The sequence below is a fragment of the Haliaeetus albicilla genome, chromosome 1, assembly GCF_947461875.1.
Source record: "Haliaeetus albicilla chromosome 1, bHalAlb1.1, whole genome shotgun sequence".
Lineage (NCBI taxonomy): Eukaryota > Metazoa > Chordata > Aves > Accipitriformes > Accipitridae > Haliaeetus > Haliaeetus albicilla.
The window spans coordinates 75910789-75935494 of record NC_091483.1 but is presented as its reverse complement, the minus strand read 5'-3'; the positions used below and the strand labels follow the sequence as shown (position 1 = coordinate 75935494).

At 49.0% G+C, this 24706-nt stretch overlaps 1 protein-coding gene across 1 annotated transcript in view; it reads left to right on the top strand.

The window, feature by feature from the left end:
• Positions 1-401: 401 nt before the first annotated feature.
• Positions 402-24706, top strand: part of NAT8L (N-acetyltransferase 8 like) — a 32647-nt gene continuing 8342 nt past the window's right edge. The window contains exons 1-2 of the mRNA XM_069795295.1: positions 402-1101; positions 2573-2737. Of these exons, the coding sequence (XP_069651396.1) occupies positions 768-1101; positions 2573-2737 (499 nt within the window). The 5' untranslated portion in view covers positions 402-767. The remainder of the gene's footprint in view (positions 1102-2572; positions 2738-24706) is intronic.

The following is a 24706-nucleotide window of genomic DNA, read 5'->3' as shown; positions in this document are numbered from 1 at the left end:
GGGACGCTCCGCCGGGGTGAATGACTCACCACGGAGCGGGACGCGGTGCGACCGATGCCGACAACCCCCCCCCCCGGGTCTTCTTCGTCGTGTCCCCCCCCACACACACCCCGTCCCCCACTGCTCCGCAGGCTCCCGCAGCGCTCCGCGCAGCGCCGCGCACCCGCAGCGACTATTCCAGAAAGCTGCCGGGAGTATAGTGCTTTCGCTGTAAATAAATAAATAACGTGCGTGTGTGTCCCCCCCCCGCCCCATGCACCGGTGGATGCGGGTAGAGATGTGCGAGCCCCCGGGAGGAAGCCGGCCCGCCGCCGCCCCCCGCGCAGGGACGCGCCGTAGTAATTTGCAAGGGGCGGTGCAGGGATAGGGATAGGGATGGGGATAGGGATGGGGATTGGGGGGGGGGGGGGGGCGCGTCCCGCCTCCCCCCACCCCGATCACATGGCGACCCTGCGCAGCCAATGCGGGGGGCGCTAGGACCCCGGGGACCCGCGGCCCCCCCCGCCCTATAAATGCTTCCCCAAAATGCAGTGGAGGTCCTTTCTCCCGTCCCGCCCGGCCGCGCCGCTCTGCGCCCCGCGCAGCCGCCGCCGCCGCTGCCTGGCGGGTCTCCGTCCCTGCTCCGCGCCCCGCTCCTTCCCCCTCCCCTTTTCCTTTTTTTTTTTTCATTTTAATTTTTTTTAATTTTTTTTTTTTTTTTATATATATCCTTCCCCCCCCCTCCCCTCCCGTTTTTCTCCTCCGCCCCCTCCCCGCGGCCGGTTTGCATGCATTGTCTGTCTCCCAAGATGGTTTGTGAGACCAAGATTGTGGCGGAAGATCATGAATCAATCCCGGGATCCAAAAAAGACACGATCATTGTTTCTTCCTCCCAGATGTGGCCCTCTTTGGCGGGCTCCCCTTCCTCCCCCCCGCCACCCCTCAGCTCCCCAAAAGAGGACCCCAGACGCGACAATGTCTATATCCGCGAATTCCACCCCTCCGAGCAGGAGGTGGTGCGCCGCATATTTTACGAGGGTATCATGGAGCGGATCCCCAACACGGCGTTCAGGGGGCTGAAGCAGCAGCCCCTCACTCAGCTGCTCTACGGGCTGCTGGCCGGTGAGTATCTGCTCCCTTTTGGGGGAGGGGGTGGCGGCTTTTTTTTTTTTTTCCCCTTTTTTTTTTTTTTTTTTTTTTTCCCTACACCCCCCCCCCCGCCTGGGTCTTCACAAAATGGTCGGAGAGGCGGGAGGAGCCGGGGACCCGCCGCCCCGGGCGCGCTGCGGTGTGCGCGGCCGGGGGAACGCCGCAGCATCGTGCGGAGCGGCCGCGGAGCCGCAGCGCTGCGGCGGGGGGCAGGGGGGCTTGGAGGGGAAGGGGGGGAATGATGATGATGATGGGGGGGGGGGAGCCTTGCTGGGGGATGCGCGACCCTGCGCGGGTTTTAAGGGAGGGGAGTTGGGGGGGGGGTGTCGCCGCGTAGGTTGCGCGGGGGTGAGGGTAGAGTCGTCCTTTTAGTTATTCCAGGCCTTTTTTTTTGGGGGGGGGGGGGGGCCTTGCACCGCGCACTGCACCGCCCCCGCGCAGCCCAGCGCGGAGGGGGGGGGGGGCGCCGCGTGCCGACGTTGCCTGGAGACAGCCGGGCCCGCCAGTGGAGCCCCCCCCACCCCCCCGGTTTGGGGAGGGGGGTAACCCCCTGCAGCAGGGCCGAGCCGGAGGGGGGGGGTCACCTCCCAGAGTGCCTGCAAGGTGCCCCCCTCCCCTGTGCAAATAATAACATGCCCCCCCCCCCCCCCCCGTGTATATGATTGCACGGAAGCGGGGGTCACATTATTAATAATGTGTGCCCTCCCCCCCCCTTGCAAATGTGCCCCCCCCCCTTAGCAAGCTTTGGGCTGGTTTCTCATGCCCTTGGGGGCTGCAGGCAGGTTGTACCCCCCCCATGCCCCAGCCAGGGGGGAGGACAGGGCCCTGGGCTGGAGGGGGACCCCCAGCAGAAACTTGGGGCATAGGGGGGCTCAGCCGGCGGCTCTGGGAGGCCGAGGTCACGCCGGGGGGGAAGCCGCCGTCTCGGGGGTGTCCGCAGAAGCCCCCCAGGTCTTCGGCAGCATCCCCGGCATGGAGGCGAGCAGGGTGTCTTCCCCGGGAGTCGGTGCTTCCCGTGATGGAAATAGTAATGCCGCAGTGACAAACACATGGCTGCGGAGCGGAGCGCCTGCAGCGTGGCTCTTCCGCCCCGGCCACGTTTCGGCCTCACCGGGGAAAGCCAAGAGGGGCCTGGGGTGTGCCTGGCCCTCGGCGTCCTCTCTGCCGGGGGGGTGTTCGGTGGGACCTGCCGTGGCGTGGCGGCATCCTCCCCACCGGCTCTCTCCAGGCACCCCCATAAACTTCTCGGGGGTTATCTCGGCGTGATGCGCCGTCACGTAACACGATAATCTCGAGAGCGTGAATTGTGTGTGTACTGCAAATGTGTATTTTGTCTGTGCTTGTTTTTTGTTTTTTTTTTTGAATAATGAGTTTGTATTCCGAAATCAACACTAAATTCTCTTTTCTGACAGGTATCGTTTATTTCTCTTCCTTATCTCCATAGTAATATGCTTTGTTGTGACCAAGTCCTTCCTGCTGACCTGCTGTTTGCCCGTCTTTCTGATGGGCATGAGGTACTACTTCAGTAGAAAAGTTATCCTCCACTATCTCGATTGTGCGCTGCATACGGACATGTCTGATATTGAGCAATATTACATGAAACCGCCAGGTGAGTATGAATTCCCCGGAGGGAGCCTTCCCCCAGCGCTGCTCGGGGAACATGGCTGCTCCCTGCTGCTGGCGCCTTTTCCTCCTGTCAGCAGCACTGAGCAAGCTCAAAAGCCGCCAGAACGCAGCTCTTTAGCCACACCAGGCACAAAGCCATCTCTGGTTTTGTTTTGTTTTGGGGTTTTGGGGTTGGTTTTTTTTTTTTCCTTCCCCCCTCCCAAGTTGTCTAGTCATCCAAGGCAGCCTCCGTCTACCCCCTCCCTGCCCAGAGCACAGCGCTCCTGGGTCCCACGGCCGGTCTGGGGACAGGGGCACGGGGACACTGAGGCTGGATGATGCGGGTTATTTACTGCAGGCTAGGTCCACCCCAGCCCTTACTTCTTGAGCTCGGTATTTCTTTGCTCCTTGCACTTGGTATTAGCTCTGAGGGCGGGAGGAGGGGGACATGAGAGGCTTTTTAGCCTAAATGCGTAGAGGGACCCGTTTTAGTTATTGCGCCCGTTTTCCCATATTATTCAAGAAGAATGTTCCTTAATGCAAGTGTTTTGGAAGAGGCACAGATCAGGTATGTAAAGGGATGCTGCCTGGGTTTGACATAATGAGTTCATCCATTTGTTACATATATGCATGTAATTAAAAATATAGTATGTAATGATATTTGCTTGTTAAGCTGTAAAAGATTTCTTATGTGATTATTTAAAAAGAAAAAAAGTCCCATTAGAACTTGTCAGGTGCTATTTCCCTTTTTGTAGGCATACATCCATGTTGAGGGGCAAAGCAAGGGGATGGATGGCTGGGCAGTCACTTGGGGTTTGGGGTTTGCTTTTGGTGGTCGCATAGTACTGGTGGTGAGCTGGGAGAGCAGGCTGGTGGCAGTATCCCACCTTAGTTCCATCTTCTCAGAGTACCTACTGTGTTTTTTTCCATGTGACCATGTTTTTGCTGTATCATTGCTGTTCCCCAGGTGTGACAAAACCTCTTCCTGGTCACTTTTAGAGGACTCATTGGAAGTACCATAGCCACAAACTTTCCTTCACTTCTGATGTGCAATACTACATTTTGCTAAAATGATGCTCCTCCTCTAATGAAAATCCCTAAATATCTTAGGTGTGCTTGCTTTAGATTTCATTTCCCATTGTAGCACGTATCTTATACAGATCTTCTCCCATTTTGCACACAGGTTGTATTTCGTGTGCAGTGCTTGTTTCTGTAAAAATTAAGTGATGCGTGACTTGTATTTAAAAAGCTCAAGCTTCATTAAAGGTGGTGTCACAAAAATAAAAGGGCTTGCACCAAAACACTTCTGAACCTCTATAGTGAGGTTCAACAACATATTATGCTGGAGAAAGTAGCAGGGGACTGCAGGAGAGTAAGAACGTGTAATACGGAGTTACTAAGTGTTTGAGCTGCATCACTCATTAATCCTTGGGACTTGTATGTTCACAATTCAGGGCATGGATCCAAGTGCCTGTATTTACAACACTAGCATATATAGAAAATAAAGGAAAGGGATTCAGAGGAAGAGTAAGGAATGCCCTCAATTTGTTTAGGGTCAGTAATGTAATCCGGTTCAGCTGTGTTGCCAGCATGTCTTTGAAATGTTAGCATTGCTTTTATTTGGTACCTAAAAGGGCTGATTTCAATTGTACAGCAAGTGTGTGGGCTTTAATTTTTGACAGAATTTAATCATGTGTAATTAGGCTTCTGCCGTGCGACAAAAAGCAGGCTTATGGGATCGCTGGTGCTTGTTAAAGGTTCTTGATGATAGTGGTGTTAAGCAAGTTGGCTGGAGTCATAATCAGGTAAAGCCCAAAGAGGCTTTGGTGACTGGGGAGGAGAAGGGTGTGCGCGGGTCGGGACTGGCACCATCGGTGATGCCTGTCCATGTGCCATGAAGCCGTGTGCTGCTGTTTGGTAGAGCTGTGCACGAGGCATGAATCTAGTGTTTTGCTCCTGTTTCCCCCCAAAATACAGTTGCTGGATTTCTTCCTGTAATATAGCAGTATAAATACAATTGTCTTGGAAAAGCCCAGAGTTTTGCACGCTTCGGCAGCCATCTGTCTGAATGTACAGAGAAAGACAGCTATGTGCCACGTCAGCGCTGCCCATCCTGCCCAAAGGACAGAAAAATGACAATAAAACAACTTCCAGCCCCAAGTTTGTCTTCTGTTTGGCTAGTTTACAAATTAGCACACAGACAGAAATGATTGCAGTGGGAGTGAGGAAGGGCTTGTTGTCCTCTGTATTGCTCCAGCTGAGATGTTAGTGAGAGCTTTCTCAATGAGGTGTTAGAGAAGAAATGGTCACAGCGAGGGTAATCGGGTGCGGGAACAGGGGCCCAGAGAGGCTGGAGATGGGCAGAGCTTGTCTAGACGAGTTAAAAAAACCCAACCTGATGTAACTGCAGGTTGGCCTGGCTTTGTCTGGGAGTATGACCAGGCAACTCCTTGCTCCTTCTTTGGAGAATCTTTCTTTACCGGCTTGAATATTTTTTTTCCAACATGGAGAATGGAGAAAGGGAGCATTTCTGTGATGGGTTTATGAATTCTTGTTTCTTAGGGTGATGAATGCGAAGGTAGAATTGGGACGTGGTCTTAAGGTCTTAGATTATGATGTTGGTCATGGTTTGCTGAGGTTTTGCTCTTGGCATTCATGGTACCCAGGCACAAAAACCTGTTGTTTGCCACTCCTTGTGGTTTGTACCACTCCTTGTGGTACCCAGGGCTGGGGAACCGTTGTACAGAGCATCTACAGCAAATAGCCTCTGGTAAGGCAGGCGTCTACAGAGAGGGAATATTTTAACTATTAAAACAGGTCATTCTTGGTGGTTATGCCACAGCATCCGCAAAAACTGTGGTTCAGTTTTAAAACTGAACCAAAAGGACCCGGTTTGCAATAGGATACCGTAAGCACCCAGCTTAATGATTAGTGTTGAGCAGTCCCATGAGTTACATCGTATTATGGTTTTTCTTCTGCAGTTTTTCTGAACCGCTCGCCTCCAAGTTAGTTATTGTTTTAAATTTCCTCCACTGGATTTTGTATGAACTGAAAAATATGTGCTGACAGTGATTTTGCAGAAGTGCACTAGCCAAAATTTAAATCTTTGTTTTCTCTTGCCCTCCTACGCTTACGCCAAGGATCTGGCAGAACATTTGGGCCAGCGCTTAACTTTGAGCTCATACGCAGCGGGGTGACTTCAAATTGCTGTTGATTTGAAAGGAATTGTTTGTGTTGAGTCCTCTGCTGGGGTCTTAAAACAGAAGGTTGAATGGTCCAAACACCTTCCTGAGCTCTTTGTAAACTTGCATTTTTCATTTTAAAATAGCAGTTATTGGATTTTTCCTATTTTTTTTTCTTTTTTCTTCTTCATAGGCTATGAAAAAAGGCACTGGGGTGCTAGAGAAGAAAGAAGTTGGATAATGGGCTTAATCGTCAACCAGAGTAACTTGGGCTCTAGTAAACAAAAAACAAAAAAAAAAAAAAAGAAGGAATTAATTTTAAATAGAGCCCTGTCTCTTGCATTTCTCTATGCAAATAAGAGGAGCACAGCTGGAGCTTCTTTTATGGTCTGATGATTTTGACGACTAATCAATTTTACAATGCCTCTTCAAGCTTCTGTCCCAGTTGGTTGTGTTGTATATTTTTTGCAGTGGTTGGTGTGTTAGAGCGATCCTGGCAAGGCTGAGGTCTCCGCTGGAGAGCTGATGGAAACCAGGACTCCTTGCCTCCCATGCAAAACCGCTGCTCTCCAAGACGAGCGGAGCTGGGGCTTTGGCTGACGATCTATTATGTCTTTCTGCGGTGGTTTGAAGTGTTATCTCCTGCTGCTGGCTGTCCTGGCAGGGTCTGCTGGGGGGTGTGCGTACGTGTCATGGTGGTGCAAAGACTGGTGGTGGTGGGTGCTGGCCTTTGGCAGTGGTTTTGGGCACCGGCGACAAGCTGGGTGGCTGCGTTGCAACGCTCAGTGCCGCAGGGCCAGACAGACAGACAGCAGGGATGGACGGGCAACCTGGAGAGCTGTGGCTGCAGGACCTGGTGGAGCCTTGAGGGCATCTGCCTTGCGCAATGCAGCAGATGAAGCTGAAGTGGTTGCTGCGGGAGGTGTCGGCTCACATTAACCACGCCACGCTGAGAGCTGCGGTTTTCGGCAGTGGCTGCGCATCCGCGGCTCTTGCTCTTTGGGCGGGGGGGTGCCTCTGGTTGCCTCGTGCTGGGAGGGGACGCGTCCTTCTGCTCTTCTGCCTCCGTCTAGGGGTGAGCCAGAGCCTCCCCGTCCCTTTGTCCCCTCGTACGTGAGGGTGCGGATGAAGAGCCTGCACTGATACCCCAACCTCCCTGGGGGACAGGGCCCCAAGGAAGAGGGGCTACAGGAGGATGGCTCATTAGGGTTCAATTCCTGCCGCTCTTGGGTGGCACATTCCTCAGCTGAGCCCAAAGGAGGGATGTCCTGCCCTTCTTGGCAGAGGTTTTGGGATCACAGTCTTCTGCCATAAGGACACCGGTTGAGGTGGGGCCAGAGCTGGGTTGTGAGGAGGTGAGATCCTGTTTGCTGCTTGTTCCTTTTGAGGTGTTCCTCGCTTTCAGCGAGATGTTTGTCTGGGTAACGGGCAAGTATTTTAGCCGTGCTCTTGGATTGGGCCCGTTCACTGTGGGTTTGATGCCAGAAGGACAGAGCTGACACCAGAGGAGTTGAACCTAGGTGTCTGCAAGAAGGTGAGCAGCTGGATGTGAATCGTGCGGCTCCTGCTAACCCTGCTCAGCGGGCGCCGAGCCCCGGGGGGGGCTGCGGGGTCAGCAGCAGTGAGTTTTGAGATGTAGGGAGAATACAGGGGCCACCCTGGGAGGAGATCCTCAGCCTGGGAGCTGCGGTTGCTCTGCCATGCCCAGACCCTTTGCAAGCTGGGGTTGGGGCGGGGGGTGGTGGTTTCTCCCCACCACAGAGCCCCCCGGGCAGAGGGGCAGCGGTGGAGCCCTGTTCTTCCACATTCTGGGTAATGCTCAAGCTGCCAGATAAGCAGGAGCTCCGCTGCCAAATGATAACATTGTTTGGAAAGAATAGAGCAGCCCTTGCTTTGCAAAGAAAGGGCTTAGTTACCTGATGCCGGGAGAGGGATCAGGGCTGCTGCTTCCCAGTGGAGGAATGTGTTTTCGGAGAGCCCTGCCCCACGCTCGGTGCCCGAGAGGCAGCTGGAATCTGAAGCATCCCTATCTTCAGCATTTCTTGCCGGCTTAGGCAGTGCCCTGACCTCACGTATCTGCCAAACCCCTGAGCTAGCTGTCGTGTATCAGGATTTTCACGCGTGCCTCTCCTCACGCACCACATAGGGCATTGAGGATTCCGGCGTGGGGCTCGGAGCTGGAAAACCCAGGGGAGAGGCTGTGTCCTTATCTCTGCCTCGGTGTTTCCCGGCTGTGCTCCCCACCACTGCCGGGAACTGAGGTCAGGTCTCGTCCTCGGGCGGCGGAGGGTCTGTCTTGTGAGCATTTCACGTGCTGGCATCCCTCTGCAATTCAATGAGGGTGCTTCAAGGGACACGATCTCCATATCAGAGAGATCCTACAAGATTAGGATTAGAGACCTTTAATGTATTTTATAGTGGGAAGTATTATGTCTGAAAGTGTTTCCGAGGCTGGTCTCCTGCGAGGGGGGTGGTCAGGGGTGCTGCTGCTCAGCAATTCCCATTGTTGCTTTTGGGTTTCTACAGTCCAGCAGCACTGGAACTGCCTGGTTTGGCATTTCTCGTTTCCAGTGTGGAGTTTGTTGGGAAGCAATAGGAAAAACAACTCATGTTTCCAAGTGTTACGGATGTGCTTTGTCCAGCATTAGTAATGGACTGAAATATTTTGTTTTTATTTGAATCATGTAAAATGTCTTTAAAGTCTCTCCCAAACCCCATCTCTTCTGATATGGCTTGCACTCCATCACGCGTGGCTGCTTCGTTTCCCTGCGGAGGAGCATTGGCTTTTGCATCTGAATAAAGCCCCGTCCTGCAGTCGCTTAGCGTGGGTACAGCGAGCAAGGCACAGCGCTGCCAGGGCCAGCACCAGCCCGCACCAGAGCTCCTAACCTCCACCCCGCATTCCCAGAGCTGACTGAGGGCTTTCCCCGGTCCTGGCAGCGAGGGCGAGCTGAAGGCAGCTCTGCCGGGTCCCAGCTCAGCCCCGCGCCTCTGCCGATAAGCGTCGGTGTCGTCAAAACCAGGACAGCCGGGTAGATCTGGAGGTGATGCAGCCAGCATCCATCGTGGTGCCGAGCCACGCGGGTCAGCTCTGCTCAACCCACTCGGGGTCGGCCTGCAGGGTCTTTCTGCCCCACAAAATCTTTATTATTCAAGGTTTTTTTCCACTTTTGGGGGCTTCAGGTAGTGCCGAGTAGAAGAGCGGTGCTGTCAGCCAAGGGCTGGCACATCAGAAAACTGAAGTTGCCTGATGAGCAGACCAGCCTGCGGATTCATGGTTATGTCGTCCACGCAAATGGGATAAGCTTGTTCATGGGCAGCCGCTGCAGCCTTCCCCCCCCTCCTATTCCCGTGATAAATAAGTAGGAACATGTGCACAAACCCATTCTTCAATGTGTGTATCTGTAAGACAAAAATAGCTCTCCCTTCAGATCCATGAGCTTTGGCACGGTCCCATGTCAAAATTAGACTAAAATATATTTTATAGTAAATTTTGCAGAGCAATATATCTTTTTCTTTTCTCAATGTGTTCAAAAATTCTCTCTAAAGGTAGTCCCTAATGGACATGACAGTCAGTTAATGCACTGGTGTTTGAGTTGTAGCCATGACTGGGTGTATGTGATGCTTCTGAACATAAGCTCTGCCTGCAGGTGTTGGTGTTTAAAAATTCCGGTACATGCAAGTGCTGTTCATTAATCTTCAATACAAGAAGTAATAAGTTGTGTAGATTGAACATCCGTAGTATTTTAGGCACAGTTAACTTCTCAAGACTAGCAAACACAAGCCGTACTGGGACTTAAGAACGTGAAGGGGTCAGAAACATCAGGTGTTCTAGTTTTTTTCTAGCTTTGACTAATTTTTTTAAATGTTTTCTCTGGTGTTGGATGTTTTCTAGCATGGTTGTGTGCAGTTCCTCACTACTGTCTTAGTGAATAAGCCTAAAAAGGACTACAGAATTTTCTCCACAAGTTTAAATGCAAATTGATTACTCTTATAAAGGGTTTTCAGAGGCTTTTCTTCTTTCTCTTGCTTTCTTAGGAATGGCCAAGATTTAAAACAATTACCCCAAAGTCTGTTTCAGGTTAAGATTTTCATAATAGCCTAAATCTAGGCTCCATGTCAGGTATCTAACTAGTGGCAAGGGTTTTAAGAGTACAAAGCTTTGAGCCCCTCTTGATGATGAATTTTGGATGTAGGAACATGAACTGAAAAATCTTATTCCCAAGCACTTTATTATATTATATTTATTATATTTAGCCTCTTAGGATTATCCAAGAGTGTCTGTGGTCAGGTTGGTTCCTCCCAGTGTGCACGACAAGGGGCCCAAATACTTCAGAAATTATTGTTAGGCATTGCTCTCTATCTTAAGACCTCTAAATATATTGAAAAAGCAGTTTTTGTGTAAAAGCCTAAATGAACGGCCTGATTTACAAGAAGACCGACTGTTCCAAATCTCTCCAAATTTCAGAGTGGATTTCTGAAATTCCTTCTGTAGGCTTAAATCTTCATGCAGGCAGGTTATATTTAATTACCTGGGATGGGAATGGCTGGCAGGGCTCGGGCTGGCCACGAGCTCCTTGTGGGCTCCGGGAGCTCACAGCGTTGTTTACAGGTGTATTGCAGAACACAGGCTTTTGTTTTGGTAATACAGTGCTGGGGATCTGTTACAAATAATCACGTTTGATGCTATTCCCTTGCAGACTAAAGCAAAAAGACAAACTTAAGACTGTTTTGACAGTACCTGGCTCTGCGAGGAGCCGAGGGATGTATGGACCTTTGTTGTTGCTTTCTGCATCAGCAAAACAGGGATCTTCAAACTGTATTTTTAGATTTTTTTTTTTTCCTTTTTATCCCCCCCCCCCCCCCCCCTTTGTAGGAAGCTGAGGAATTGTTTCTTTTTCCTCACAGGTGGCTAATGAAAGCAGTCTTAAAGGGAATCCAAAGATAGCAGCGTGTCTTACCTAGTTTCTATTTACAAATCTATTTCTTGTAACCAAATAATAAGGTTTGGTTTGGTTTTTTAATTTTCTTTTGTTTTTTTGCTAAGGGCCAAGTGGAATCACCAAGAAGCCTCATGCCTTTTATTAAGGATGCATCAAAAATTAGCTTGTAGTGATCTGGTTAGAGCCAGGTACAAGCTGTGGTATCTGTTACAGATGGCTTTGAGCCATTCTCTTAAGTCATCTATTGACCTGTTGGACCCCAGCAATCAATTAACTATTTATGAAAGCCTATACAGTATCATTTATTGTCTTCTATAACTGTTTGATGAGTGTTTCTTTCATGAATTGAAAATTTTATTTCTTACAGGATAATTCTAAAATTTAGACCTGGGACTCCCGTGGTTTAGTGCCAAGCAGGGATTGTGCTTTAAAATGGGATCCTGTGAGTGAAAGGAGACTTTTCAAAATAGGTAGCGGGAAACATGTATTACAGGTGTATTTTTAAGTGGCTACATGAGATATTGCTATGTAAAATTGGATTTGCAACAGTGTAAATGCTAATAGAAAAAAATGCAATGCATTAGTCACACGTTAGCGTGTACTGTTTGAAATGATACCTTGCAAGTAATATTTGTCACTTAAAATTCATGTGCTGCTTCTAGGGTTTATCCAAGTGGCAAAACTGAAAACCAGAGGTTTTTATGAGAAAATGATTTTTCAGTTCAGGAACTAGAAAATAAAAGGGAGGATAGTTTTGATCCAAATTAAGCTGATTTACTACTCCCTCTCTATTTTTTCACTATGAAGAAGCAAAAATTTGTGTTTAGTGATGAATGTAATGCTACTTTCAGCCTGAAACAAAATTGTTGGTTCTGTTACAGGCTTCCTTAAGAAGCAAAGGTCAGACCCAAGTATATATTTAAAAAATACTGATTATAGTAGAGCCATGATACAGTTAATGTTTGTTACCTCCAAGGCAGGTCCCTCTGTACTTTGCATGATACTATTAAATCTACACTGAGCCAGCGCTGGGATTGCCTCAATCCCAGGCCGTGTTTAAATTACGTATTTAGGCATTTCATACCAGTGTAGTAGTTGAAGAGGTGGTGTCGAGGGGGACCATCTCCAAAGTCCGGCAGCCAGGACATCCCCTGCGATCCCGGGGAGGACGAGCTGTGCGCAGGTGTCTCGGCCAGCGGCGCTGGGGGATGAGCTGTGCGCAGGATTAGTGCCAGCCTGGCTTTCCTCTGCCTTTTCTTTCCCAGCTGAAGATCTTTGGTGAATTCAGGACAAACGTGTAAATTGTTTTGAATTGACAAAAACTGCATTTTTAAGTAAGCTACTTGCCTAGATTTATCCTCGATCACCAGTAATTGCTATACAAGCTGCTCCCACTCTCTCTTGCCAATGTGCTTGAATCCCGACTTGGAAACCGGCATCGGAGATGCAAGTTTATTTGCTTTTTACAGTTGCAGCTCTTGGTCTCTGTGCTAACGCTGCTAATTGAAATGGGGGGTGATGGACCAGCTGTCCGGCCATGAATGGCTCCTCAGTGCACCTCGCATACAGCTCTAATTTCAACAGCTATCAGATAATAACATCTACTATTGGGAGCCAATAGTGGTTCCTGGAATTATTTTTTTCCATTTTTTCCCCCTCTTCCTTCCCCTGCCACAGCAGTTCTATATCCCACTTTTCCAGTCTTGTGTCAAACTGCAATATTTGCATTTTTTATCCCTTGAATTCTGCTCGGCTCTCTTGTCCATCCCTGTGTTGAATTCTCTGGTGGGTTTTTCTGGTCTGGTTCTTGCTTCATTCATCACTTATGGCATTTCCCGACAGCGATGGTCTCACACCCAGCATCCATCTTTGTATCTGATCTTCCCCTTCCTTCCATTACGCTTTTAAATTTATATCCCTTTGCTTAATTTCATTCTATAAGTGCATTCTTCTCCTTCTTAGTTTGTTGTTCAGATATTTTGCATGGTGAATGCAAGTTGGTTTTGGGTTTTTTTTTGTAGAATACTCAGAATAACAAAGATGAGAAAATACATGGAAGTCAGCAGCACGAGGATATTGTGTCTGCTAAGCTGAAAACAGAGTGCGTCAGTGCACAAACCCACGTGTCACCGATGGTGGGGAGAGAACATTTTGCCTAAAGGCAAATGAACTGCCAACAACAGGAGTTCTTACACCTTCTTTAGAGCATCTGACCCACATCACTCCCAGATGAATCTGGGCATGGCCTGTTGATCTTTTTGCTATGATTTTTCCTATAAACCCCATTCTTCCTGTTTTAATAGGATATATAAAATCATTATTGCAGCCAGAGTACAGGAAAAAATCCATTTCATTTGCTGAGATCAGGGCTTTTTGTTCTTTTTTTGGAGGTGCCAAATCTGTTCATCTTCCCTGGAACTAGATAACAGCATCAGAAACACTGTGTAACACTTCTAGTGGGAATCCAGGGAAGACCTAAATCTGTAGTCTTTCAATTTAAAATAATGCTAAATAGTAGAACTGCAAAGAGAAGGTTTTGAAAATAGCCTGGTTTGGAGCACCTGCCATTTGTAAGTGCTAAGCAATTTTAGATGATGGTTAGTTAGAGACAGAGCAATAAAAGCATGGCAGATACCCGGCTGCTGTCCGCTTAACAGCAGTGAGTGTCTTGGTAAAGTCCTCGTTATTGGAATTACATTGTTAGTGGTGGGATTTGTTAAAAAAGAGAGAAAGCGAGCAGGGGGCGGGGTGAAGTTACTGTACAAAAGGGATGCTAATGAGAGATATTCTAAAAATCCAAACTGTTTAAAAGGGGTATTTGTAAAATGCCTTTTCAAGCTTTTGCTGCCTGTAAAGTCAATTAGATTCACTTAATGGCTATGAAAATATACGTCTAGTGTGATTTCAGAACCTGCAAATGTTCAGAGGATAACATCAAGCTGTGCCTCTCGGGCAGCGATTTTCATTTGGGAGTAAGCCATCATCAGGTTTTACGGGGCTTTTTTTGAGCCATCAGTAGTCTGAAAAGCATCAAAGCATCTGCAAGGATTCTTGAGAAGTGGGAACATTTTTCATGGATAACTCAAAACAGCTAAAGAGGATTTCAGTGAAATTCTAAAAAACCCCTCCACACACACCCCCCCATCCACTGAGAATGAACTCTGGTACAGTTTGGCTTAAAGATTCAGTGGAGCATTTGCTTTAACTTAATCATGGGCTTAAATCCCTTGTCTCTTGTTGGGAGTTGAGCATATGCTGAGGGGCATCCTTCAGTACAGGTCCAAGTGCTCTTTTGATATTTACAGGAGACCTGTGACATAAATGGCAAATGTAATGATGGAGTAAACTTTGAGTTTGCTCTGTGTATGCTGTCAGCTGCCTGCAAGACGAATTTATGATGTTTTAGGGAAAACTGGTACATCAGAAGGAGGAGTTGTTGCAGGTGTAAACCTGCTCTTAGTTATATTCCTTCTGCCCTGTCTTACATCAGGTATGGGGGTTTAGTGTTATTCAGTGTTGACTTTCTAGTTGGGAAAATCCAATGGATCCTCAAAATACTGCATTTCTACCCAGGGGTTTGTGTGGATTTGTGTGGATTTGTATCTGTCCTGGCTCTGGTTGCTGTAGGTGCTGTTCATATTTATAAGTTGATACCCTTTCCGCAGATACTTGGTGAATGAGTGCACCACAGGCTGATGGCACACGGCATGAACATATCTGCTTTCACTAGCCCTGAGCAGACTGCCCTTCATTTCCCACGTGTCTCCCCAACAGAGTGAGACGTGGCCCGTTACCTACTCACTCCACTGATTTATTTTGCAAATCTCTTTCAAATCCCCAGTTCTCGTGACTCATATTGAGGCTGGGGCTCAAAGGAACCCCACTCACGTGGATGTGGGGTGTAAGGTGGTGATAGATGGTCATCACAGAAGATCTGGGAATAACCGGATTAGGCTTTTGTAGGGACGTTTTGGCCTGATTGGTCTGGCGTAGTAGTCTGAATATGTGGCAAAGGGCTTTTTTTCTTTTTTAATTTTAGAGATGTAGAGATTTACACATGTAATTTTCATTTTCTGTTAATGCATCATCCACAACAGGTCCATTGTCTTTGCCCAGCCCGACAGATGTTCATGTATTTATGGATGTAGAATTTTCTTACGCTGCCACATTAAATAAATGTGCTCGTTTCAGTCTGCAGTAGTGGAGTTCAGTAGAATTACACCCAAGGCGCATTGGCCTTGATGTACTGGAAGAGGGATGTAGAAACACGTTGGTTTTAACAACAGTGAGCACCCAGGTGTGTGTTTTTCTGCATCATGGCAGTGCTTTGGCTTTACATGGGGCATTGCCACTGGTTTGCTGAGAGTTAAAAATTGATGTGTGGTGATGGCGGCTTGCACTTCTCGGGAGGTTTTGCTGTGATCTGCAGCGTGGTGGGTGGAAGGAGACAATACTGAGGCTTTGTAGAGGACTTCCAGTTTCATTACTTACTTGACAGAAGGAAGTGAAGTCTTGACCCAACGTTTGCCCTCTTTGCTCTGTAGGACTCCAGCAGAGTGGGTGGGGGGAGCCCTTTACATTAGCATACAGAGGTGGGACACACCAGAGCAACCTTACTCCGGGGCTTAGTTTGGCTGAGTTAGGTATAAATATAGTGGCCCTCCAGGGAGTAAATATTTACAGTAAATCTAAAAAAGTAAGAGGGCTGCAGGCAAGAAAGGTGTTAATCTACAGTGGGAGCCAGCAGTGAGATGGCCATGGGGAAGTGGTTCCTGAAGGGCAGTAGGTTGCCTTCACAGGCTTCTCCTGCTGGAAGAAAGCCTGTGTTTATTTTCAAGGAGAGGGTGCCCATTGCAGTAGTGTCCCTGGGAGTCCTGGCTGGCAGTAGTGTCCCTGGGAGTCCTGGCTGTCACAATGGCTCAGTTGCCTCGGAAGGGCTGAGGACCCCCAGACACCCTCTCAGGAGGGGCTCAGCATCTCCTGCAGCCAGGCTTTACAAGTACAGCGGGATGGGAACGCAGCGGTACCCCATCTGCTGACTCTACCTGACCACCAGAGTCACCACCCACTGGTTGAGGGTTGGGTTGGAGGTGTGGGAAGGTGCAAACACCAGGAGGTGCCTGCAGCTCTCAATGGGTTAGGTTCAGCCCCACAGCAGCACAGCAAAACGCCTCGGGGTCTGGTCCCGTGTGGTGGGGTGAGTGCCTCCTTCCCTGCTCTTCCAGAAGAAGATGGGCTGGTTGGTACGTTGTAGGGTAAGAGTCATTGCTGGAGGAAGATCTCCAGTGTTTGAAGAGTGATGGTGTTAAAAGCACTTTGGGAATACTTGGAAGGTTTGCTTCCAGAGAGGTTTGCTAGTTATTTATTCATTTATTTATATGGGTCAGGAGTTGCATTTGCTACAAACTGAAGCATTAGTCCTGTCACTACCTCTAGTCGTGGATGTCAGAAGTGCATGGCAGACCACGTTTCCAAGGGAAAGGCCTTGTTTCTTGGCATGCTGCAGGTGGAAATTGCTTTTTTTTCCCCATCATCTTCCATGCCAGGATGAGCGTCTTTGCAGACACTGTGCCGCCTTGATGGCAACAGGGCAGAGAGGCTGTGGGTTTGGTTGGTTGACCCGAGCCTGATTTTCCTAACCAGCTTTATTATCATTTCAGTTCCCCTGTTATTTAGTCATCTATTCCTTACGCAGAGGTTAGGGGACTAGGTTTGACCCATTGGTTGGGAGGCTCATACTAACAGGTCAGACAGGATTGGTCCCGGTGAGAAGTGCCCAAAGGAGCACCCTTGGCAAGCGGCTGGGGAGGACAGTTAGTGAGCTGTGCTTCAGTGCCACCCTCACTCCTCACCTCTTGAGCTCTTCCCAGTCCATTGCAATGGATTTGGGGGGCTCATCTTGGTGTGGCAGATGGTAACTGTTCATGTGCTGTGATATGATGGGGTGGGTTGGTCCCAACTGATTATAACTGGCGTCCTTGTTGGATGCCTGAGCTCTGGGAAGGGTGTGTGTGCGCAGCACCATTTCAAGCTGCTGTGCTAGAAATAGGAAGAAATATTTATTGCTTGCAATAGGCTCAAGGAGATCAGGCTTGTACCATCTGACTTCAGCCTGTAGTTTGTACCAAATCTGTGCCCTAAACCTTTTCTTTTTTTCTGATGCTTTCCTCTGCGTTGAGTAATGAATTCTTCACTGTGGTTTCAGAGAAAATGTAACTCCTTGTGACTGCTGTTTCACTCCTGTAGATTATTAATACAATGGAAAGTTAAAGGTCGGGGAGGTTTGATTCATTGTGTTAGCAACAAGGTAGGATTCTTGTGAAACTCAAGTCATCTGCAGAAAGAAAGGCTTTGAGTGCAGCGAGTCTGATTTATCATTAATATTAGTAGAATATCATGGTAGCTTCTCTTTGCCATGCACCATTTGGTGAAATGCCATCCCTGTCTGCCAGTTCCTGGTATGCCCCAGGAAGGAAAGCAGAGGAGCTGCCCTGGGGTCTCAGACTTTTCTGGTCAGCGTTTCTGCACCATAAATATTGCTAACTGCTACTCGTCATTATTGCTCATCAGCTGCTGTGGTAGTGAAGTCCTCATTCAGAGGCTTTTGAGGGCAGCAGGAATGTGCTAAGAGGGGAAAAACAGCCCATGTTCAGAACTACTGAAACATGCCATACAGTGTGTTTTGGCTGAATGTATGCATCCTTTACATGACTTACAACTGAATGTTGTGCTGTTGCCCCTTTCTGTCACTTCTCTGACTTAACAGACATAGATTTGGGTGTGTTTGCAGAACCAGTCAGCATTTGCACCAGCACTTGGGGAACACCATCCCATGCGTTGGGATTATATGCTGTAAAATGCAGTCGGTTACCTGCTAGGGTGACCTATTCCCAGCTCTGCCATCCTTGATGCGTCCACAAGTAATGTAAGCAATGTAGTTCTGGTTTGGGGTGTGTTTTGGTTTGGGTCTTTTTGTCTGTCCTGTTTTAAATACACAAATGTTTTTCGTCCCTCCCTTTTCACTATAGGTAGGTGATCTCGCTGTAAGGTAGGGGAGGCACCTCTCAGCCTTGTTTTAGATTCTGATTTAAAGAGCTTGCATGCATAGATGGGTTATTCTGTCCTAACACATCATTATACCATACCTTAAGTTTGAACCTACATCTTGGGAGCAATTCATAAAATCCTAGAATGGTTTGGGTTGGAAGAGACCTTTAAAGATCATCTAGTCCAACCCCCTGCCATGGGCAGGGACACCTTCCACTAGACCAGGTTGCTCAAAGCCCCATCCAACCTGGCCTTGAACACTTCCAGGGAGGGGGCATCCACAACTTCTCTGGGCAGCCTGTTCCAGTGTCTCACCACCCTCCCAGTAAAGATTACCTTCCTTATATCTAATCTAAATCTACCCTCTTTCAGTTTAAAGCCGTTACCCCTTGTCCTATCACTACATGCCCTTGTAAAAAGTCCCTCTCCAGCTTTCCTGTAGGCCCCCTTTAGGTACTGGAAGGCTGCTATAAGGTCTCCCTGGAGCCTTCTCTTGTGCAGGCTGAACAACCCCAACTCTCTCAGCCTGTCTTCACAGGAGAGGTGCTCCAGCCCTCTGATCATCTTTGTGGCCCTCCTCTGGACTCGCTCCAACAGTTCCATGTCCTTCTCATGTTGGGGGCCCCAGAGCTGGACACAGTACTCAGGTGGGGTCTCACGAGAGTAGAGGGGCAGAATCACCTCCCTCGACCTGCTGGTCACGCTTCTTTTGATGCAGCCCAGGATACGGTTGGCTTTCTGGGCTGCAAGCACACATTGCCAGGTCGTGGTGAGCTTCTTGTCACCCAACACCCCCAAGTCCTTCTCCACAGGGCTGCTCTCAATCCACTCATCGCCCAGCCTGTCTTTGTGCTTGGGATTGCCCCAACCCGTGTGCAGGACCTTGCACTTGGCCTTGTTGAACTTCATGAGTTTTTGTATGGGCCCACCTCTCAAGCCTGTGAAGGTCCCTCTGGATGGCATCCCTTCCCTCCAGTGTGTCAACTGCACCACACAGCTTGGTGTCATCATTCATCTTGCCTACCTTATTCCTGGCTAAAAGTAGTTGTTTGCACTGAGCTGTGTAGGCTTTTGCTGTGGTCATTTGCAGAAGAGGGGCTGTCCTGGAGGGTGACTCACCTTAAAAGTTGTTGACCTTGGTTAGAGCAGCATAAAACTCCTTGGAAGTCCTTGTAGAGCTCAGAATTGCATTTGTTATTTAACCTTAAATAAATGTAACATTAGTTTCTCTTTGCTGTGAAGCACTTGGCGCAATACCTGTGTAGATACAGGCACTTCTGTTGAACTAAAGGGAGTTTTGGCTAAATTTAGACTGGAGGAGTAATGATGGATGGTGAAAATAAGATGGATTCTATTCGTTTTCCTTGTATGATTTATGGCTAGGCCAACTGCTAGGCTAAAAGGACGTCATTTGATGATTATTGCTCAGTGCCTTTTTACAGTTAATGCATATGAAGTAAAAGTCATTCAGCAAATAATGAATTCTAAACCATCCAATAATTGTAGATTTTCCATTTTTTTTCCAGTATTTGGAAGTGGAAAGTGCTGTAATGTAAATTCAGTACCTTTCTGAAAGCAGTAAAGCCATATAGTGAAAGATTGATGTAGAAGATGGAGACCGAGCCTTAACAATGTCCTGTGAAGGAGCTGGCTTAAAACACAACAGCAACACATTTAATCTTGTAAACTAATTTAACTCATGGGGGGCTAATTGTCATGTCAGTCTTTTGGAGCAGTTGCTGGGAGGATGCAGGCTAGCGAAGCTGGCTTGATTTCTTTTTTCCTTTAAAATTCTAACTAAAAACCAGTCTAAATCCTAAAGCGTTGGTTTACTTAAGGTCTGACTCTGCAGTTGATAGGCTTAGTGCAGATTTTGGATGCATAGGGAATATCTACTCTGAAAGTATTTTAAATACTTTTTTCTGGTTTTGTCCATTTGTGCAGACCAGTCTGTTCTGCTGAGCCAGCTCCATTGAGCTGGGACTCATCATCCAGTTAGCCCTGAGGACAATGCCAGGCCAAAATCACACATTCTAGTCTTTATCCGCTCCTTTAAGCTATTTAATTCTTTGCTTATCGATAACAACTGCTCACATGCAAAAACCACAGACAATGCCTGGTTTCTCAAACTGTGCTTTCTCTTGATGACCCAGCAGGTAGACCCCAATCACTACATCGGTGGTTTTGTCTCCCCTTTTTCTGTAGCGTGTCCTTCTTTTCAATAGCAGAGAGCAGAGCGATGGAGCAGGCTAAATATGCCCTGATAACCAGGGTACTTCTAATCCCCCATAACTGCCTCTGCAGCTTTTTCTTGAACAGTTGTTATACGTCGGCTTTATTACAGTCTTTGCTTTTCAAGGTGCATCATGGCCAGCAAAAAGAGCCGGATACAAGATTTTAAAGTCCTGCTGTTGCACTTCTTAATATAGCACCCTCTGAAATGTGCTGGAAGGGCTGTCTTTACCCTGTCTGCAGCATTGCCTGGCTTTCTAGCTGTCTCATCAAAAGCCTATTCCTGACATGTGCCGAGCACTTCCCGGGGCTTTGCTGAGCTCCCCCAGTGCTGTCACACGTGGTGACACTCTGGGCCCCACAGGACTGAAGCCTGTTTGAAAAAGCAGCCCGTGAAGCACTGACATGGGGTATGGCCACTAACAGCTTGCGTTGATCCAGATGTCCAGGTTGGGTCCTCCTGAAGCTTTAAAGGAGTAAGGTGCATGAGTAGGAGCTGTCATTTAGGTGTTTCAGAGGAACAGGGTGAGGTTTAAAGCAAAGGTTTTAACAAGATTAGAAATGCCTGCTGGGTTACATCCCCAGCAGTGGCAGCAGGAGATGCTGTTAGGACCAAACCTGGCCACTTCCTGAAGTCTGTTTGCTGCAGAATATGTTTTTCTTTTCTCCAGCCAAAATATTAGAGTGGAAGTAAACTACAGCTAGCTGTCAACATCTTGGGGTTTTCCAGGGGCTTTGACAGGCCCAAATGGAATACCTATGATAAAGTAGCTGGGTGCTTTTGAGGATGGACCAGCTCCCATCAGGAAGCATGGAGCAGGCATTGATAAAAGTCAGTTCTCGTACTGTTACTCTAAATTGCAACCCCATCACCCTTTCCATCCCCAGGTGAAGGTAAAGCTGGACTGCAGCAAAACCTCCTGGTGGGACCGTCACCTGTGCAGCATGTGCTGCTGCTCCAGGTTTATCAGCGGTGGCACGTTACGGCATATACCAGTCTGAATCCAAATATGCTTTCAGGTTTGCACAGATGTTCAGGCCAGCTGTTGCCTGCGGTCCAAAACCCCATTGCCCCCCATGTTTCATTTTATGCTCTGGCTTATCAGCTGCAGAGGCCACCTCTGAATTCCTGTCTCCTGGGGCGGTTTGAGACCCATTGCTGTTGTGGGTTGTGATTACGGTGTTTCTGGTAGTGAATGTGTATGGAACCGAGCTGTGGCCATGTTGCAGACTGAATGCTGGATGTCACTGTCATCCCACCGATCCCCTGCCGATTGCTGCTCTGGAGGCTTTGCCTGACCTTAGAGATGGTTGGAAGTAGCTTCAGCCCTCGGTAACAACAACAAAGGTGAAACGTAGCAAAGGTGGAAAAGAAGGTAGATGGAGAAGTAGCTGAGCTGTTGTTTGGGACCGAATCATCCACCTCTTTTCATGCCGTGCAGGTGATGTCATTGCCTGCTGCCCAGATGCCCCATGAATCAAGGGGTGTCACCCACCCCCGGCGTATAGATGTGCTGCCCTGTGCTCTTCCAGCAGGCAATTATTTACAACGGGGCAATGAATCCTGCGGTGGTAGGTTATGTGGAGTTATTTATGGGAAGGAAGGGGTCCCACAGCATTTCTAATTTCATGCATGAATAATTCTTGTGAGTCCCTGCCATTTTTCTGTTCCCTCACGCCTGGGCCTTGTCTGGTGTAGAGGAATGCTCGTGGGTGTCAGGAGTGTCAGAGTTGGGGTCTCTCACATCACACCCGGTTTCCGTGGCCATAAACTACTCTGAAATGCCATTATTTTGTAGGAGCCCTCCAGGAATGCCTTTTAACTGAAGTCAAGTGTAGAGTTATTAGCAGAAGTCGTGGGAGCTGTTACGCAGCCCTGCTTGAAGCCAAGGGGAACTAGAAAGGTGGAAGGGAGAGAAACTCAAGACACGGGAAAGATGGAGGTAAGAAGAGATAATAGGATAATGATGTGCCTCATAAACACAGAAATAAATCCCTCCCCATCCTGGCTAGCTGAGCAGTTGCAGTCAGAAGCAGGTACAGCTGTTGCCTGTCCTTGGTTAGTCCCTGTGCCCAAGCCGCCTGTGTCTGTGGCCGGGCGGCAGCCGATGTGTCATGTCTGTGCCCCAAACTCCTCCCGCCAGCAGCATTCACATCACGGCAGCCGCACTCTCCCCAGAAGAGCATCGTTTCTCCCTTGACGTTGATGTAACTTGGCTGGTCTGCCCTGCATTTCACCGAGGACGGAGGGGAAGGAGGAGGGAGAGTTGCCTCAAGTGCTGAGCTCCTTTGGTCCCTCTTCAAAACCCAGACAGGGTAAAAGGGCAGGGATTTAAATGGCATCAGCAATACACGGCCGTGGCACAGCCAGCTTTGGGCTGGGGACTCTGTCCGCTTGCTGCTGCGCATGGCCTGTCTCGCTTAAAGCGATGTGTATAAATAGTGCTGACAGGAGGAGAGGCGAGACACTGAACTTCGGGGCTTTTTAACGGGTTATCTATAAATAAGTAATAACTGCACAGCACTGTGTCCAGTGCAAGACACCCCCTGGTTCCCTCTGTAATGCCTTGCTCAGACCACCCCTGCTTGGCAGAAGGGGCTGCCGCTCTGGCCAAAATCACACCAGAAGATGGCACAGGAGGATGAACAAGTGACTACAAGGGCAAATATTTAAAGCTTCATGATGTAACTCTGTGTTGCGTTTCCTCTGTCCCGGTATTTCTGTGCATTGGTGTTGCACCGGGCTGTGCCGCAGTACATCAGCAGGGAGGAGTTTGGGGGCATTCGGATCTCTAGGATTAGTAAGCCTGTCACTTTTGGCAAGCTTTTATGTAGGTATATTAAAGGCAAGGGACACAGGCAATTGCAAGTTCTGTCCTGTGGGAAGCGCAGGGATGATTTTTGGTTTTTTGGGTTGGTTTGCGGTGGTGGCTTTTTTCCCCCCCTTTTGCCCCTTTGTAGCAGCCTGGGGAAAAACCTAGGATAGAGAGGGATGTTTGCCCTGTGCAGGATGCTGCTTCTCCCAGCAAAGCCCTGAAGACACGCACCGAGCCTGTGGGCAGCCCCCGTCCCCTCCCAGAGCTCACACCTGCACATCACACCTCTGCCAGGGGTGGAGGTTCCTAATTTTTCATTTTGGGCGGTCTGGCCAGAGTTTCTCTTAATATCAGCTTCCTTTTCTCATGGTGGCCAGTCCTCGGATGCTTCCCTGGCTCTGCTGTAAGCATGCAGAGGAGCTGGCGTTCGCCTGGCGGGTTCCCAGCAGTGGTGGTGGGAGCTGCTGAGTGGCTCTGCTGGTCCCCTCATCTGGATGATGCTCTGAGGATGTCACCCAGGACAGCTCTGAGCCAGGAGGAGAATTGCTCACATTTGCATCACTGTGACATGAACTGAAAATCACAGTCTGTGCTTGAAGGGACATTGCCTTGAGAAGTTCCGTGTCTGTCTGGAAATTATGTTCCCCGAATAACCCTCAAAGAGTTAATAAGAGCTTGGCTGCGGGGATAGCAGTGCCACCCTTGAAGAAAGAGGGAAAAGACTGGCCTGCCTCTGGGCAAGGTTTCCATACTTGCCCTAAGCTGACCTTCCAAGGAAAACTCCTTCCTGCAGGTGTGAACCCCACCGTCGCAAAATGAGCACCAGCAGCTGGCGGTGGCCACAGGAGCTGCTCTGTCCTCTCTCCAGCCCTGCGCAAAGCAGGAACAGGTTCTACCTGGCTCGGCCCCTCACCCCTCCGTGGCTGGGTGCTGGCACCGGGGAGGACCCAAGTGCATGTTCAGGATGTTTTGGGGCGACAGAGCTTTGCTTGCTCCTGTGGAAATACTAGATTTTACTAGAAAACAATGGATTTTAAAAGTACCTGGCAGACAGAGCTTTGCTTTTTGAGAGCAACACACTGCTGTTAGATTCTGGTTTTCGGGGTAGTGGTCCTTGAGCGCTGAGGGACTTAGCTGTGAGAACCTGCTATAGTCAATCGCGTAGGACTCATGGTGGTGGGGAAGGCTGATGTCTCATTTTCCCCCTCTCTTCTAGCAGTACTCTCTGCTATTGCTTTTGGCTCCAGTCTTTCCACCCATCCACCCACCGGCCTTTTATTCACCAAAGGGTGTAGAAGAATTTGCGGCAAAAATAAACGAATTTATTTTCACCCACCATCCTCGTTGGCTGTGTGGGGGAGAGCTGTGCAGCTCCTGATGGTGGAGGAGAGCGGGGAGGAGGCTTGCAAGCACAGCTGGGGGATCGCAGGGCATGCCCTCCTTGGGCAGGAGCAGTGGGTGCTTTAGGTGGAGGGTAGGCAGCCAGCGCGGTGCCACCGCTCTGGGGAAGTCCTCGGGGCCTGAGGCCAGCAGCGGTGCGTGGAGCCTGAGGGCAGCCTGCGCTGCAGGAGAGGGGTGGGCGGATTAGAAGAACGCTCTCTTTTGGTCCTCAGTAGCTAGGAATCATCCTTAAATTTAGAGCGGAAAGGCACTGCCATTGTGTGTGCTTTCAGGCCCTAAGTGCCATCAGGTGAGGAACCACGGCTGACCTTGCTGTGAAGCATGAACAACCCAAAATCATCTTCCTTGTTAT